The following is an 18043-nucleotide window of genomic DNA, read 5'->3' as shown; positions in this document are numbered from 1 at the left end:
TGTGTGTGTGTGTGTGTGTGTGTGTGTGTGTGTGTGTGTGTGTGTGTATTCTGGAATTTTTCAGTTGTGTCCAACTTTCCATGACCCCATTTTGGAGTTTTCTTGACAAAGATAGTAGAGTTTTCTTCTCTTCCATTTTCTCCTCCAGCTCATTTTACAGATGAGGAATCTGAGGCAAACAGAGTGAAGTGACTTGCCCAGGATCACCCAGCTAGTACATGTCTGAGGCTGTATTTGAACTCAGATCTTCCTGATTCTAGGCCTGGTATTTTGTTCACTGAGCCACCCAGCTGGTCCCACATATTTAGCAATAGAAACAGGATCAAGATGGAGAAGGCATGGGAGGGGGGGTCTTATCTTCTCCCCAGGTGCCCCTAGGCCAATAAGACTGTGGGTCTACAAAGTGTAATCATCTGTAGATGTCCATTTTAGTTCTGACACCATCTGGTTCTGGAAGGTGGTAGATAGACTTTGTTTCCTTCTTTTTTTTTTAGGGGGGTGAGGTAATTAACAATTTTCAACTTTGGCCACCTTGGTTATGAGGAGTTTGTTTGGGAATGTCCTTATCTTAGAGGTCACAGATTGCAGACATTTTGGAGCCAGGTGAGAATTTGGAGATTATCTGGTCTAAACCTTTCACTTTACAAATGGGGAAACTGAAGCCCAGGCAGATGTCACTTACCCAATATTCATGGATCTAGAACAGGGAGAGAGCATCAAGACCAACCCCCACATCTTACAGATGAGGAAACTGAGGCTGAGAGTTTCAAAGAGTGGTAGATAGCACAGTTGGGATTTGAACTCAGATCCTATGACTTTGCATTTCAGGGTGCTTACCACTCAGCTGTTAAAATTCCGGCATTATTTACCTCTGATGCCTCTAAAAGCACCAAGGGGCAAAGCTAAACAGGACTAAGCCTGGACCCCTTGAGATCCAGGCCAGTGGTTTTTCATGATGCTAAACTGCTTCTTCTCATTATGAGCCCTTTCCTTTTTCCATTATTGGCTTGCTCAAGTGAATCATGGGATGAGTGATGGACAGCCTTTTTGAGAGAAGGCCAATTGGGTCCAGGGATGGGGAACCTGTGGCCTCAAGGCCACATGTGGCCCTCTAGGTCCTCAAGTGAAGCATTTGGAATCCAAACGGATTCTTCCAGGCTGCAGGTTCCTCACCCCTATTATTTGATAGAATGCAGGAAGGGGAATAATGTGTAAGTAGGGAAAAGAGAGGTTGGGGTCAAGTTATGTAGTAAAACAGGATTTTACATTTGCTTCTGGAGGTAATAGGCAGTCACTGAGTAGGGGAATGACATGGTAAGATCTGCACATCTGGAAAATCCCTTAGGCAGCTCTGTTGGAGGAAGTATTGAAGGGGGCAAAAGATCTAAGGTGGTGGTGGGTGTCAACAGAGAGAAGATTCAAATGCCAGAGAGGCTGAGGAGGTGGAAACGATAAGACTTAGGGCAGGGACTGCATTTGTGGGGTGAGGAGGAGGCAGCCCTCCAAGAGGACCTCCATAAACACCTGAGAGACTAGAGAAATGCTGCCACTTGGTGCAGAGGGGAAGGCTTTCTAACTTCGAAACACTCGGCAAATGTGTTATTGTCATTAGATAATGCCCAAGGTCCCTCCTGATTCTAAAGCCAATGAGATTTAGAATGAATTCACCACTAAGTCTCTCCTCTCAGGGTCTGTTTCTGCCTCTGTAAAATGATGGGATTAAATTATTCCCTCTTCTCCTAGGATTCTGAGCTAGAAGGCCTGGTCTTTAAAGTTAATCATTCAATCATCTCTGAGGGTCCCTAGTGCCGCTGTCATCTTGTCATCTTCCGACTCTATGATTAAACCCAGTATCAAATGAGCCCCGAGGAGCTTGGAAGTGTGTGACCAGTGTCTATGGCCTGGAAGTTCTCACATCTACAGCAGGGGAAAGGCTTTCAGAGTCCTAGGACCCCAGACCTGCCGGTACTACCTAGATGACCTTGGTCAAGTCCTTCCTCTGTTTACTCCTGTTAACATGAACTCAGATGATCCTGAAATGCATTCACTCTCAGGCCTGACATTCTGTGGGAAGAGGAATGAGGAAAGAGCAGTTCAGATTTTTAGGGTGCGCTTTTAGGCTTTGAAAAATGCTTAACGGTAGAAGTTTGGAAGTCAGTGATTTATTCTTATCCCATTAGAAGGTTTAAAGGATTAAATAATTCACCACCAAAGAGCCTGAGTGTCTTTCCCTCTCTGGGTCTCAGTAAAATGCCCCACGCGGCAGGGTTGGTGATGGTTCCCCTACCACCCCCCAGTTCCCACAGTCTGGGATCAAATGTGAGAGCTAGACAGAGACTTGGTATAAAACACCAAGTGGTATCTGAGGTCTGAGGGAACCTGTTTGAAGGCTGGGACAAGGGGAAAGTGGAGGTCTGGCCCTGGCCTACTGATGCAAATCCGTCTTCCTGGACGGGGCGGGGCGGTTCCATCAGCCACTTCTCGAGGTGCCTTGGCCTAGCAATCTCCCACCCCCCTTCCCCCGCCCTGGATCGTGACGTGTTTGAGCTGGGGCGGGGGGCCCACCCTCTTCCCGCCGGGGGATTCTATGTTTTTTGTCTCGTGGGGGGGGGGGAAGGGGCGGCGGCCCACTCCCCCCCAGCGTCTTCCCTCCATCCTCTTCACCATCCGACCGCGGGAGCTGGGATGAACCTTGGGGAACATTTTACAAAGGAGGGCAGCGAGGCCTGAGACCCAAAGACTTAGAATTGGCCTCGGAGTGTTGTACATAGAACGCAGGACACAAAACATAGAATGCGAGTGCGGGAAAGGGGCTGATAGTATCGGAACATGGAATGATGATGCACTAAGGGATCCCAGGCTATAGAACGTTGCATCAGGGCATCACAGAATGTTCTTGCAGGAACGTTACAACAGGGCATCATGGAATGTCAGTACTGGTCATATAACGCGAGAACGGGGCTCAAGGAACGTCAGGGAGGAAACCCCGTCATTACCCAGAGGCAAAACCTCTGGGGGTTCTGCCCCCAGAGGAGGGAGGAGGAAGGCTGGGAGCCGAACTGCCCCCTTTTGTCCAATCGTCATCTCCAATCATCCCTTCACCCAGGGCCCCAGCACTTTGGGCTTGGGGCAGGAAGGCGGGCGGGGCTCCCCCATCACCCCCTCTCCTCCCCCACCCCCCAAGCCCACTCATGCAGGCCTCCCTTGCCGTACGTGGGAGACGTGCCCATGCCGGGATGCTGGAATTGGGGGGGGGGGGGGCTGTCCGCCCGGCCCCCGGCTCCACCCCGCCCCGCCCTGAGTCCCGCGCTCGCTCGGCCCTTCTAGCAGCCAGACCGGGATGCCGCCCTAGACCCGGCCCGCGGGCCCCGCCCGGCCACCCCTCTGCTGCAGAGCCGGGCCCCGGCAGCCAATGGGAGAGCAGGAGGTGGGCCGGCTTAGCGCTGTCACCCTCCCCTGGAGGAGGAGGAGGAGGAGGAGGAAAGAGGGGGGAGAAGCGACCGCGTCTTCTCCGCCTGCGAGGGAGGAGGAAGGAGCGGCGTCCCCGGCCCGGGCACCGACGCGGAGGGAGGACCCCAGGCCGGCTCGGGAATCTCAGCGGAGAGCAGCGCAGCCAGGAGCCCCAGGGCTGGGCTCGCCTTCGCCGGCACCATGATCGCCGCGCAGCTGCTAGCCTATTACTTTACCGAATTAAAGGATGACCGGATCAAGAAGGTGGGTGCCGGTCCAGGGGTGCGCAGCCCTGCCTCCCCGCGAACCTTCTCTCCCTCTCCTTCCCTGCTCCATCCTCCTGGGAGGTCAGTGTCTGCAGCTGGAGCTGCGCGCATTTCCTCGGAAAGCTGCTGCTGCCGCATGGAATCCCGGATCTCCCTCCCCCACCTCCGTTTTCCCGGGGAGCCCTCCCCCGCCCCCAGGTTCTAACCTGAGCACGGGGTGGTCTGTGCATGGCCAGACAGCCAGTGAGACCCATTGGTTTACTGCAGTGACCTTGAAAACACGATGGAGATGTCCCCTTTACCCCCAAGCAGCCCCGTACTGTAGAAGCAAGATTTCCCGTTCCTAAGGCCTCTGTTGCCGTCCTCTGAATTAGCCCCCTCTGGGCCACTGCCTTTGTACCCAGCGTGGGGGGTGGGGGTGTGTGGAGGCTCGGATTCGGAAAAGCCTTCGGAGGGCGAGAGCACCAGGCCGAGGGCGGAGGAAGCAAAAACCAGTCTAATAGTTTCTTAGTTGGGGGCAACTGGGGCCCACTATTTTTTTCTCCTCAGCTACTGTTAGCTGGGATAGCTTGTTAATTAAGATGGAGGGGGGAGACAGCTACAGGCATTCCCCAGCATCCCGTAATTTGGGGTTGGGGGCAGGGTAAGGAGAATACCATTGGCTCACTTGTCTCTTCTTTCCCAGCTTCTGATCTGACTGGATTTTCCAACTACAGAGAGAGGGAGTTGTGATTTTCCCCAAATCATGGGAATAAAATAAGATCCCTTGGTCATTTCAGTCTGGATGGTTCGTGTTATATGTGTTTGGGGCCAATATTCCCCTGTATTTCTGCATCTCCATAGACATACATAGACATACAGTGTATATGGGATGTTTTTGGATGCTTTGGGAGCCTCAGTGGTGGGGTTCACCATATGTATGACTGTGACTACTTGTATTAAGGATCCCCACACAAACCTGGAGTGTAAGTGAGGGTGCTGGGCCTCTCCAGCACCATGCAGTATGAACCGCTGGTACCAGACTAACATTTGCAATGTCTTGTTGAAACAAAATGTGTGCCCAAAGCAGCCCATAGATCAAAGCCGGGCTCTGGGCTCCAACCCTGGATATCCCCTTTTGATGGAGGAGTTCTGGCTTTAGGTGGCCCCACAGAGGGGAGGTCCTCTGAGGACCTGGTATTTTTTTCGGTGGCCATTGTTCTTGTGTGTTGCCCCTTTTTTTCCATGGGGCTCTGATTAGAGAATCTGTGTAAAAGATACAGAAGTGTAAAGCAAATCTTAGAGGGCATTGGGGCCAGCCCACCCAGAGAGATGGCATCCCATGGCCAAGGTCACACAGCTAGAGTGGCAGCACCAGGGCTGAGTACTCAGACATAGCTCTGGCGTTTCTACAGGAAGGATCGGACCTGTGGAATGAGAAGGGAGGGCCAAAGCAGCCTTTTGAAGGGTACTTCAGATAACTGAATGAAAAGAAGGCTGAAATGGTGACCTATTGCCTTGGATGGAATTTGCAGCAGCAGAATGAGGAAGGTTTAATTCTTCTTTCTTTGACACTCTCTTCACCATCACTGAGAGATATTCAGCCCTTTGGAGCAGGTCATCATGTTTCCCCGGGTGTCCCAAGCCCAGTGATTAGTGGTTGAGAAGCTTGGGTAAACTGCTCCTTTGATATCCTTGCTTTAAAAAAGACAAGGTCTGAGGATCACCAAGCACCCTTTATGGGCAGCCAAGTGCTAGCTAGACAAAACACATTTACTGTGTGTGGAGGACCTGGTTCCATATTGTGCTTTCCCATCTTTGGGAAGTTAATTTCCATTTTCAAGATGGGGAAACTGAGAATCAGGCTAATTTTAACAGTGCAAGCATCCTTGGATAGATTTCAGAGGGTCCATGAGCTTAAATGGGGAAAAATTCATTTTGATTTTTCATTTAGCATTTCCTTCAATTATTTAAAAACATTATTTTGAGAAAGGGCCCATAGGCTTCAGCACACTGCCAGATAGGTTCATGACATGAAAGGGTTAAGAACGCATGATATCAGGCTTTTTTAAGGCTTGCAAAGCATTTACAAAATATTTCAGTTGACTTGATCCTCAAAGGAAGAGAACCACAGTCACTTGGCTCCAAGGTAGGATTGTAGTCTTATATAGTATCTTATAGAGTCTACAATGGCCATATATAGTATCTCAGATCCTGGGGGTGGCATAAGCAGGGGGAGACTGATAGAACCACAAAACCAAAGGCTCATCTCCTCCTAACATTGAGGCTCAGAGGAAATAATTTCCCCTCTCTAGGCCTCAGTTTCTACATCCCTCTGAGGAGGGGGCTGCAGGGAATGATGGCTTCCCCCTTGGGCATGTTTCATTCTTTAAACTCACATATATGGTGTCTGCCCCCTCTCTTCCTGAGTGGGAGTCATGTGTCCCAGGTTTCTGTCCTGTCACAGGGTTCTGAATGACATGGGGTAGGGGGAGAGGGATTTTCAAAGCATGATGAGTCCTCATCTCTGTGGGATGCTTTAGGTGGGGTCCTGCCACTAAACCAGGTATTCTTAAGTCCTCTTTCAGGCTGGAGAATTCTGTGAATCATTTCCCAGAGGTTAAGCCTTCCTTTTGGGCAAGTAGTTTGGGGGAGGGGGGGAAGAAAGAGAGAGAGAGAGACAGAGAGAGAGAGAGAGACAGAGAGAGAGAGAGACAGAGAGAGAGACAGAGAGAGAGAGAGAGAGAGAGAGAGACAGAGAGAGAGAAAGAGAGAAAGAAGGAGAGAGAGAGGAAGAAAGAAAAAGAGAGAGAAAGAAAGAAGGTGAGAGAGGAGAAAGAGAAATAGAGGAAGAGGGAGAAAGAACGATTTTTAAAAGCTTAAACTGGGTGTGGCCCAAGAAGAAACCTTCCGAGGCCTGTGAGCTACACAGACACTGCACTGTCAGCTTCCTACCTAGGCCGGGCCCCTTGACTGTTGGCTCTCCTGATGACCTTGCTCCATTGTCCTAAGTGAGACAATGTGTGTAAAGCATTTTGCAAACCTTAAAAGTACTATGTACATGTGAGCTCATATTATTACTTAGTAAATACATCTTCCTCTCAGGGGCTCCCAGCACTACACATAGTCTGGTCTCACTCTCACCTCCTTACAATTTCCTGGTGGGGCTTACAGAGGAGGCTTATTTAAAAAAAAAAAAGTCAATAGACTTATATTAAGTGCCTACTATGTGCTGGGTACTCTTAGGAAGGGACCTTAGAAACTACCTAGGACCCCCTCCCCCACCCCCATTTTACAGATAAATTAAGAGGGGTCTATGTTGACATGGGGAAGGGGAATGTGTGTCTTCTACACTTTGGCTAGGATGCACTTACCTCCTTTGAAGGAAATGGAGGTGGTCTCTGATAATAATACTAATGAAGACTGACTGTAGTGCCTTAGCTCGTTTGATTTTTTTCTTAAGGAATTATCAAAGGAGTCAGGAAGACCTGAGTTCAAATCCTGCTACAGACACTTACTAGCTGTTTGACCTTGGGCAAGTCTTTTTATCTCAATTTCCTCATCTGTAAAATAGGGATATTAATAGCATCTACCTCCTAGGGTTGTCATAAGGATCAAATGACATTAATTGTAAAGCCCTTAGCATAGTCCCTGGCATGTAGTAAATGTTACGTAAATGTTAGTTATTGTTGTTATCATTGGCATTTGACAGATGAGGAAAGTGAGGCAGAGAGAGGTTAAGCCCCTTGCCTAGGGCCAGGTGGATAGTAAGTTCTGAGATAGGAACCCATTGTCTCCCATTGGCCAGATGGGGTCAGTGAAGGTGCTTGGCATCCTTCAGTGGGTCTTGGATACAGCAGAAAAAGGCCAGGGTGGGGGGATGGTCCCAGGCCTGTGCCCCCATTCACACTGAGTAGCACTGGTTTGTACTGTTGTAGGGTGCTTAAGGTAGAGCCTTAGATATGCATTATGATGACCCATTTTGATAGCCCTTTGGAGCAGATAACTGAGGCTTAGAGGAGTGAAGGGATTCCCCCAGGGTCACACCTAAACCTACATCAAACAAGGGACAGATTTGAAATCCGAAGGACCTGGGCCTAAGTCTCAGTCCTGCCACCTGTTTGACCTTGGACAAGTTATTTCTGGGCCCTGCTTTTCTAATTTATAGAGAGAATTAAATTGGATGACCTATAAGGTCCTATAAAGTGAAGCCACGTTGGCAAGGGAAGGGTTAATTAATATCCACTGGGCTTCTATTTGTGAATTTTTTAAAAGCAATTACTGGTCACCTTTTCACTAGTTCTTTCTTTCTGGGATCAGGGGACCTGGGTACAATTACTATCTCTAGTATACTGACTAGCTCTGTGACCCAGGTAAAGTTTGCTCTTCTGTAACTCAGGGAAAATATTTGTACTGCCTGCCTCACACTGGGAGGAAAGAGCTTTGTGTGACCATAACCAAATCACTCAGACTCAGTTTCTTTCTCTGAAAAATGGGGATAATCATGCTCAGCCTAGCTAGCTTTAGATCCTGGAAAGGGAGCTTAGGGGTCACCAAGTCCAACTCCTTGGCTTTATAATTGAGGAAACTGAGGCCTGAAAAGCTGGAGTCACATGTCCAAGGTCATCCAGGTCATCCTGACTCCAAACAAAGCCTTCATTTCCACTGGGTCACACTGCCTTCCTGACATTGTGAGGCAAGTGGCTTGAAAACTTTAAAGCCCTAGAAAAATGAAAGTTTATTAAGTTATTGTTTGCCCTGAAGGAGACCCTGAGAGAATAAACTGGACAGAATATCATGGTGGTGGGGAAATGGCCCTTAGTTCAGGTCCTTGCTCTGACATTTATTCACTTTGCGCCTTGGAACAAATCAGTTTTCCCTCTCCTGGACTCAGATTCCTTGTCTGTAAAATGCTGAGTTTGGACTAGATAACCTTTGAGGTCCCTTCTGTGATTCACCAAACTTAACCTCTCTTTAAGCAGGAGCTTATGTACTATTGTGTTTGCTTAGAGAAAGTCTATCAAGGAAGATAAGAACTTGGCCTTTGAAGGACCCTATTTTCTTCCTTGCTAACTCTAAAAGCCAAAATGAACAAATAGACAAACCCCCAAACACAACCACAGCTAGAAAGCAAAGAATTTATTTCCTCCAGGGCTGTCTGATTTTCCAATTTTTTTCTCATTGAGCCTGCTACTATCCTTGTTTCCTTTTGATGGTGTGACTTGACTGATGACAGAACCTTTAATAAGTGATGTCCTTGGTAAGATTAGTTAGAAAACATTTAGCAATCTACATTTATCCAAAGATCCACATCCCTGTTCTGGGGTTCAGTTACCTAAGCCACACAGAGCTAAATATAAATAATAAATGCCCTCCTTCTTTGCTCCACAAGTATGGCGAGATTGTAAATATTTTCATGGAGGGTGGACTGAGCAGTTCTCAGATATGAAGGGTCACAGCTCCAAGTTGGATGGGTTGTCTAGAGAGGAAGTGATGTGCCCCAGGTTGCTGCAGTTGACCATGATGGTTGGGTCCCAAGAATTTGTTATCTTCCCTTTAAAAACAAACACCCCCCTCCAATTTCCTGAGAACTGAACACTAGTCCAGAGTTACTTTATTCCATGTTTTTTCTCTCTTATCTATCAAGCTATGGTATGGTACAGTTAAAATTCAGAGGACCTTGGTTGGAATCTTGCCTCCTCTGTAAAATGAAAGAGTTAGACTGGATGGGTCCCTTCTAGCACTAGACCTGTTATCTTCTTGTAAAGTACACACATGGCAAATAATCAGGGGCAGGATTTGTACCCCAGTTCTCCAGACCTAGGGCTACCTTTCTTTTCAGCTCTGATCGCGTGAACTCTCATTCATTTAACTCTTTCAAGATTTCAAAGTACGTTGTATATTTTGTGAACCATGTTGCTTTTCATATTCAATAATCACTGCCTTTATGTAGAGCTTTAAGTTTTGCAGTGTAGGAAGTTCTGGACTTGGAAGTCGGAAGCCCTGAGGTTGGATTCAGTCTCTGACACCTAGCTGTGTGATCCTGGGCAAGTCGATTAACTTCTCATCCTTTAGTTTTCTTGTGTGTAAAATGGGTATAATTATAGTACTTCTCTCCTGAGGTTATTGTGAGGATCAAACAAAATAACTTGAAAAGTGCATTGCAAACCTTAAAGTACTATATAAATGTTAGCTATTATTATTTATACACATTTTCTACAATTTGAACTTTACAAGAATCCTGGGAGGTTAATACTACAGATAGTCTTATCTCCATTTTATAGATGCAAAACCAGAGTTTGAATGAGGTTAAAATGAATCTGTTTGACAATTGAAAAATGTCTGATGGAAAATCCAAATACAGACTCAGAAAGTGGGGAAGGGAGTGTAGCAGTCAAACTTATACCTAAACAGAATATGCTGTGTGATTCTCCCATGTGACTGAAAGCAGGAGAGGTGTTGAATGCTTGGCACTAACCTGGGTCTCTTCCCCAAACAAAAGGAGACAAAGGCAAACAGATTTCTGATAGTAGTGTCTCAGTGGGTGCCCACTCTGTGGGATCCTTATCTGCTAAAATACCAATTAGCCACAGGCTCCTAGACTCCTTGAAAGACAGGGAGAGAAGCCTTGGAGAATGTTCATGAGAATTAGTTACAGAAGAATAAACATAGTGGATTCCTAGAAGTCCAGGAAGCCTAGTAGTGTGTCAGTTTCAGCTGTCTCCAGCCATGAGATAATGATGTAAGTTTCAACTCTTTCTAGTCCTGAGACAGCCATGTCATCTTCAACTCTCTCCCAGATTGGTCAGTTTCAACTCTTCAACCATGAGACAGCTTTGTCAGTTTCTACTCTCCCAGACAAGTCAGTTTCAACTCTCTCCAGCCATGAGATAGCTGACCCAAATTCAGAGTAATTTCTCTTACCTCTAGGACACATTTTGGTTGATTGGTGACCAAAGGAAAAATACTTTTGGTACTTTTATAAAATGGGAGTTCATCTGTATTGACTAAAATGCCACATTAAAAAAAAATCCCTTTTGATTCAATCAGGTTTTCTCTGATATTACTTGTGTTCAAATAATCAGAAACATGTTTTCAGAACCATATCCTTCATCCTCAATATCTCTGAAGGGGGCAGAATGGAAAGCTTATTATTCTTTCTGTCTCCTGGCTAAAAGAAATGGAAGCCTAAACAGGTGAGGTGACTGTTCTCAAGGTAACTTCCTAGTAATGTCAGACTGTGTGTCATCAAAAGCTTCCTTCACTGAATGCATAGGCAGAACTTTCTTCTCTTTATTAGAATACTTGTTTTTGACAGAATCACCCCCCCTCCGCCTCCCTTAGATAGAATCTAAGTTCTTAAGGGTAGGGAGTATTTTTTTTTCTTTTGGTCACTTATTTGTTGAGGAATGGCTCTTGTGTCATTTCTTATTTCTCAGACTTTTATTAGAGATGTTTGATGCAAAGATTTCCCCCCCCCCCACTCCGTGGTTTCTTTTTTATTCCAACTGCATTGATTTAGTTCATGGAGAAGGCTTTAAAATTTTATGTAGTCCTGTTGCCTAACATAGTGTCTAATTCATAGTTTATGTATTTATAATTTAGTAAATGTGTGTTGAATCAAATCCTAGAACCTGTGCATTTTCTTTTCTTTTTTTGAGGTAAGTTAAAGTTTACTGAAGAAACTTGAAAGTACAATAACTCATTGGTTCAAATTCTGTTCTGAAATTGGAGAGAAATTTGGTAGCTTCACTACTTTCCTGCCTTTTGACTATTTTATTTTCAGCTAGTAGTAGAACCTGTGTTTGGAAATCTGCACACCCAGTTCCCCACTCCGTAAACTGACTCATCAATAATTTTGAGAATCCTCTCTTTTCATAGGGTCCTGTGATTTAGAGTTGGCAGGTACCCAGTCACCATGGTCAACTGGTCTAACCTCAGAATTTTCTGTCATTGAAGCCCTAGGAAGTTAAGTGTGTAAGTGACTGTAAGTCAGTTCTTTGTACTCTCGCCTTACGTGTGTTCATTCATGTTCCGACGCGGAGCTTGGTATAAAATTAGCCCAGGCCCTAATTCGCCTTATCAAGCAGAGCCCTTGTTGGGAAGTATGACTGCATTAAGTTGACAGGGCTTATTATGAGAAACATGAACTCCATTGACTGCTGCTAATGAAATATTTATATAATCCCAGCTTTATGGATTTTAAAAAAAAGTCTTTTAAAGTAACCTCTTAGTTTTATTTGGTAGACATACATGACACTTTTTCGGGAATTAAAACAAGGATGAGGACCTATTGACTTCCTGTCTCTTGTCCTTGTCTCTGTATTTCTTGCCCTAGGCCGGCCCCTATTCTGTGGTTTCCAGGCCTGTCTGTCTTAGGGGTAAGGAGTAGATGACTAAATCCGGAGGCAGAGCTAAAAGATGAAACGTGCCATGTAACCTTTGAAAACAGAATCCATCTCCCTAACCCTGGAGGAAGTATACACACCCACATTGTTATTTCCCTAAGCCCTTGAATGGGCAAAAAGCATTCTGCATTCCAAGGGAACTGCTTGAACTATCCGTGTGACATTGGCTCAGAATAGTTAACCTTGATGAGACTCAGAGTTCTTGGGAAATGGCAGGACTCAGGCATCTTTAAGGGAAAAGTTCTTAATTGGGGGGGTAGGTCTGTAAACTTTTAATATATATTTTCATAACTATTTTACTATAATCGATTTCCTTTGTACTCCTATGTATTTTATTTCATGCATTCGATAACATTCTTCTGAGAAGGGACCCATCAGCTTCACTTAACTGCCAGAGGGGCCCAGAATACCAAAAAGGTCAAGACTCCTTGCTCTAAGGTCTCTTGGAGTCTATGATTTGAAATACTCCTCATTGCCATGCAAAAGCCAGGCCTTTTTTCCTGACTCTGGATCAGTTTGGATTGTGTGCTAGGTCAGGCCAGCACCTTGGACTCTCACAGGATCATATGGTCCCTTTTTATTGACTGACTTTGGGTAAGCCACTCCACCACTCCCTGACTAAATTGCTCCATTGACAAAATAAGGAAGAGTAATAGCTTTCTTTGCTCAAAGGGATGAGCTTAGCATATTGTTATCAGAGGAAGTTTTAAAATAAAAAAACCCAGTACCTTTGTGGATGAATAAAATAATATGGAAAATGCTTTGAACTCCTTAGAGACCAGATTATTTGACTGAATGGCTTTCCTGAAGTTGGTTTGTATATCCAGCCTTTGGTACTCTGTATGCCTTTTTGCATAGAAATAATGTTATAAATGGGGAAGGCAGGGCAGGCCCCCAGGTCAATCCATCAAAATTTATTGATTTTTGCTATTTATATAGGGGGTCCCAAAAATCTTAGTACAGTTTTAAAGCTTTAATAACTTGGAACCTTAGTTTTCAACTGCACTAAATCTTTTGGGATACCCTGTATAGCACATGAAGGTTTGCAGAATATTTTATAGATATTATGCAATTGAACTCCTTGACAACTCTGTTAGGTAGGTGCTACAGGAAAATCAATCAAGTTTTTTTTTTCCTTTTAAAATTTTTCTTAAAATTTATTTTTAATTTACAGAAAAAAACAAGCATTTCTATAACATAGAATAGTTTAAAAACAGATGATTGCACATAGAACTGCAAATCTATTGTGTATAGCTTGCTATTTCTTTTAAATATATGTTCTAAAATATTTATAGCGGCTCCCTTTGTGGTGTCAAAGAACTGGAAATTGTGGGCATGTCCATCAAATGGCGAATGACTGAACAAGTTGTGGTATATGAATGTAACGGAATACTATTGTGCTCTAAGAAATGAGGAACTCGATGATCTTCAAAAAATAAGCATTTATTATGTGCCAGACACTGTGATACCATGAATTGCACTGGGGATACAAAAAAGGCCAAAAACATCATTGCTGCCTTTAAGGAACTCACATTTGATTGGGGAGACAAATCTTCTTCCTTAAAACACTTAAAGACATGGATGATGTGTGTTCCCCCTACCCCTACCCTTCTCTAGGCCAAGCAACCGTCCTCAGATGACATGAACTCTAGGCCTTTCATCATCATGGTAGGCTTCTCCAGGACACTCTTTTAACTTATCCTAAATCTTCCCAAAATGTGGTTCCCCCAGTACTTCGGGTGTAGCAGGATCAGGGCCAAGATCTTCAGTAAGATCAGCCCCAGTCCAAGATGCTGTGTGTGCCTCATTTGCACACCTCATTATTGACTCACTGGGAGGTGTTGGCCAACCGTGTGTGCCTCCCCCACTTGTACTTGTGAAGCTGATTTTTTTTAGCCCAAGTGTAAGACTTTCCATTTATCCCTGGTAGGCTTTTTCCAACTCAGTTTTACCCAGTGTTCCAGCCCTCCAGGATCTTTTTATATCTTGATTCTGTTGGGTTAGCAGTCTCTCCCTACTTTGTGTCTGTCATCTGTGGCTTTGACAAACCAGCCATCTCTGCCTTTATCCAAGTCACTGATAAAATGAGTAAATGGCACAGGGCCAAAAATGATTGACATTTATGTAGCATTTTAAGATTTGCCAGGTGCTCTTATATATTTTATCTCATATCAACCATATGATATGGGGCTTTAAAAAATTATTTAATTTTGGGTCCAGACAGGTGATTTTATCTGTTTGGGAACTGGAAGGATACTTATCAGTGTCTACTTACAGAGTTTCTCGGAGCACTGAAAGATTAAGTCGCCAGACTGTGTTCCCACATAATTAAGTGCCTACTATGTGCTTAGGCAGTGAGCTAAGCATTAGGCATGCAGAGAAAGGCAAAAAGTGGTCTCTGTCTTCCAGGAGCTCACAGTTGAATGGGGCAAGACAACATGGAAACAACTTTGTACAAAAAATATATACATACCCACACAACTATGCAGAAGAGAGACACTGAGATTAAGGAGCACTAGTCAGAAACCAGGAACTGAACTCAGTTCCTCCTAACTTTGAAGATCATTGCATCATTGCCTTAGAACAGGAAGGGCCCTTGGAAACCACCCAGTCCAATTTTTAGAGTTGAGGAAGCAGGCCCAGGGATGCAAAAAATTGTCCAGGGTCAGTCACCTTGGGGAGTAAGAGGAGACTGAGGCTAGTTTTGAACTCAGACTCTCTGACTCTGGTTCAACGCTCTTTTCACTACACAAGCTGCCTCTGGATAGGCATGACAGGTGTTATTATCCCCACTTGACAGATGAGGAAACTGAGACTGGGGGAGATAATGTGATTTTCCAGGGTCACACAGCTGACAAGTGTCCAGAGTCTTCCTGACTCCAGGTCTCTTTCCACTGTGCCACAGCATCTCGGCCAAGCACAGATTCCTGGGGGTACCCTCTATTTGAGGTCCTCAGTGAGCAGGGTGCTCCTCACTCTTCATTCATTCACCTACTTGTCCATTTCCACATTTGCCATTCATTGTGTCCTTTGTGGGAGGGGTTGGGGAAAAGACTGATCATGTCCACTGAGGAACATTGCACCGTGGAAAGAATGGCCAGATGTGGGAGCTGATCTGGAGGGTGACTCAGTGGCCTGGAAGACTTGAGTTCAGATCTAGTTGTGTGACCCTGGACAAGACATTTAATGGCTGTTTGCCTCACCTTCCTCAACAAATGAGGATGATAACAGTACCAGCTGCTTCCCTCCCAGGATTGTTGTGAGGACCAAAAGAGATGATATTTGTAAAGTATTTAGCACAATTCCTGGCACATACTAGGTGCTTTAAAAATATTTAATCTAAAACAAACAAACAAAAAATCTCGACGTTGGAAAGGAAGCCACTTGACTGTTGCACCAATGAAGAGAGGGCTATAGGCAGGACATTTGTTGATGACCTTTTGACTGGGCACAGATCAAACTGGTTATGTCCTTGCTTGGCACAAGCCTGAAGGGATTTTGGATTCATGGGTGCCTATTGGGAGAGGGAATGAGGAAGGTGACAGGAGTGCAGAGACTGAGAAGTAAGACCTCCCCACAGAGACCCCATGAAGACGGAGTGTGTGTGTAGAAAAGCCTCAGTGGAAATGTGATGGGCTCAGTGGACTGGAATGGAAAGAGTGCCAAATTTGAAGTTGGGGAACCTAGGTCAGTTGTCAGATCAGTATGGGATACCGGCTCATAGAGTTAGAGCTGAAGGCGACCTTGAGCATTGACCTTGGGAGTCAGGACTCCTGGGCTTGAGTCCAAGCTCTGTTACCTTGAGCAACTCAACAAAATCTTTCTTATACCTAAGTTTGGGGACAGTAATACTTGGGATTGTAGAATTTAAATCTGGAAGAGACCTTTACTAGTGCCACCCTCTCATTTTATAGATGGCCCAGATCTGATGGCTTCTTTTGCTGAACTACGGCTTATTACAAGGGAACTTCTTTTGTTGAGGAGGAGAGGGAGTAAGGGCAGTGATAGTTAGATTTTTTAACCAGCCATAAAGTAGTTGTTTAAACAGCACAGCATGAAAGAAACTGTAGCCAAGAGAGGGAGTGGGTTGCCCAAGATCGTATGAGGCAGTCAGTGACAGAACTGTATGGAGAGGCAGATCCTCTGTCTTGAAATCCAGTGCTCTCTTTACCCCATTCTAGGACTTTGCCTCACCCAGTTATTATGGTGACCATAATCATAGGTCAGTGGGTCTGGAATGGGCCTCAGAAGTCTAGTCAATGCCCCTCAAGCTGAGCCCCAGAAAGCTGAAGAGACCAAGGTTACCCAGAGATCCAGTTAACAGAGTATGAACTGAGATCCTCCGACTCCAAATCCAATGCTCTCTGATGTCATGAGGGCCAAATGATATATTTGTAAAGTGTTTAACCCAGGGCCGGCTCACAGCAGGCACTTAACAAATGCTTCTTCCTGCCTCCCTCCACTGCTTTGCAAAATGAAAAGTGCAGTAGAAACAAGCACCGTCATTATTATCTTGGGCAAATTGCTTACCCTTCCTGATTCTCAGTTTCCTCATCTGTAAAATGAATGCAGGGTTAGATGCATGGCCTCTGTGGTCCCTTTCAGATGCATGGCTGTTATGCTGAGCTAAGGTGGGCTAGGATGAGAGGTCATGTGACCTCTTGCCAAATACATTTCTGGGCTGCCTTCCTTCTGAAGGCATACATAGTTAGAGAGTACACACTTCTGTTTGTATACATTGCCTCTTCAACAAGAATGCAAACTTTCAAGGCAAGGAGAGTTTTAATTTTGTCTTTGCCTTTCCAGTGCCCAGTACAGTGTCCAGCATATAGTAGGGTTATAGGATCATAGATTTAGGTCTGAAATGGATCTTTGAGGCTGTGCAGTCTAACTCCCTCCTCATTTCACAGATGAGGAAACAGAGATTACAGGCTCACATAGTAAGTGGCCCGGAGGTGGAAATGGAGCCGCATCCTCTGACGACAAATCCATTTCTCTTTCCGCTGTACCGTATTGGATCGATCGAATAGCTCAGATCAGGCAGAATGTTTGTTACCCTTGTTTTTCCCAATGGAAAAACACTGAAAGCTCCGAGTGACCTGTCCAAGGTCACATTGTACATGTCAGTGCTACCATAAATCCTACGATGAAGGTAAAGCTTTCGCCTCTGCACAATCCCCTCCTTCCCTCACTGGAGCCTGTGGTACGCATGTGAGTTGCTTCAGTGGTTCCCTGGGTGCCGTCCACGTCTCAGGGCTCCTGTTTGTCCTGCCATACCACATTCCATCACTATTCACCCAAGCGATCAGTAGTCGCCTGTATTTTTATCTGGTTCAATGTGACAGCTTTGTCCTAGGCCCTGGGCAAGGACCCCAACAGTGGGAGGCTGCCGTTGCCACCTGGAGTCAAGGCCACTGAGAGGTCAGGGTGACCTGGGCTGCAAGATCTTGGATTTCAAAGTTGAATTAATTCAGAGGATTTCTCAACCCCAAGCCTGGGCTTTATAAAAAGGCCTGAGAAACCATGGAGGAAGGCCAAACATATCATCTAAGGAAAGGCTGATGGTACTAGCAAGATGTACAGGACAAGAAGAGTGAAATGGCAGAATCTGCGAACTGCAAGGGACCTCATCGGCCAATCCCATCTAGCCCAGATAGGAAGGAATCCCCACCATAACACCCCCATATGTGATCTTCCAGCCTCTGCCTGAAGATCTCTAAGGAACCTCTCACCTCTCAAGTCAGCCCATTGGTGCTACTTGGGGACTGCTCAAAATGATAGGAAGTTTTTCCTCATATCAGGCCTAAATTTTTCTTTTGCTGACTTCTCCCATTGCTATTCACTGTAAGGTAGGGAGAAAGCCATCAGTTCTTAGAAGGAGACCACAGAGGCCATCATTCTGGAGTTCCTGGCTTCCATTTTATCCAGATAGCCCTTCAG

General features: G+C 45.4%; 1 protein-coding gene across 1 annotated transcript in view; it reads left to right on the top strand.

Annotated features, from left to right (window-relative positions):
- The first annotated feature begins 3451 nt into the window (after positions 1–3451).
- Positions 3452–18043, top strand: part of HK1 (hexokinase 1) — a 92613-nt gene continuing 78021 nt past the window's right edge. The window contains exon 1 of the mRNA XM_069071462.1: positions 3452–3714. Coding sequence (XP_068927563.1) covers positions 3652–3714 — 63 coding nt within the window. The 5' untranslated portion in view covers positions 3452–3651. The remainder of the gene's footprint in view (positions 3715–18043) is intronic.

This window comes from Petaurus breviceps, unplaced genomic scaffold, assembly GCF_028583685.1.
Source record: "Petaurus breviceps papuanus isolate PSGF00001 unplaced genomic scaffold, PetGlider_PUasm1.0 90825, whole genome shotgun sequence".
NCBI classification, from domain to species: domain Eukaryota; kingdom Metazoa; phylum Chordata; class Mammalia; order Diprotodontia; family Petauridae; genus Petaurus; species Petaurus breviceps.
This window is presented reverse-complemented; position numbering and strand designations above follow the sequence as displayed.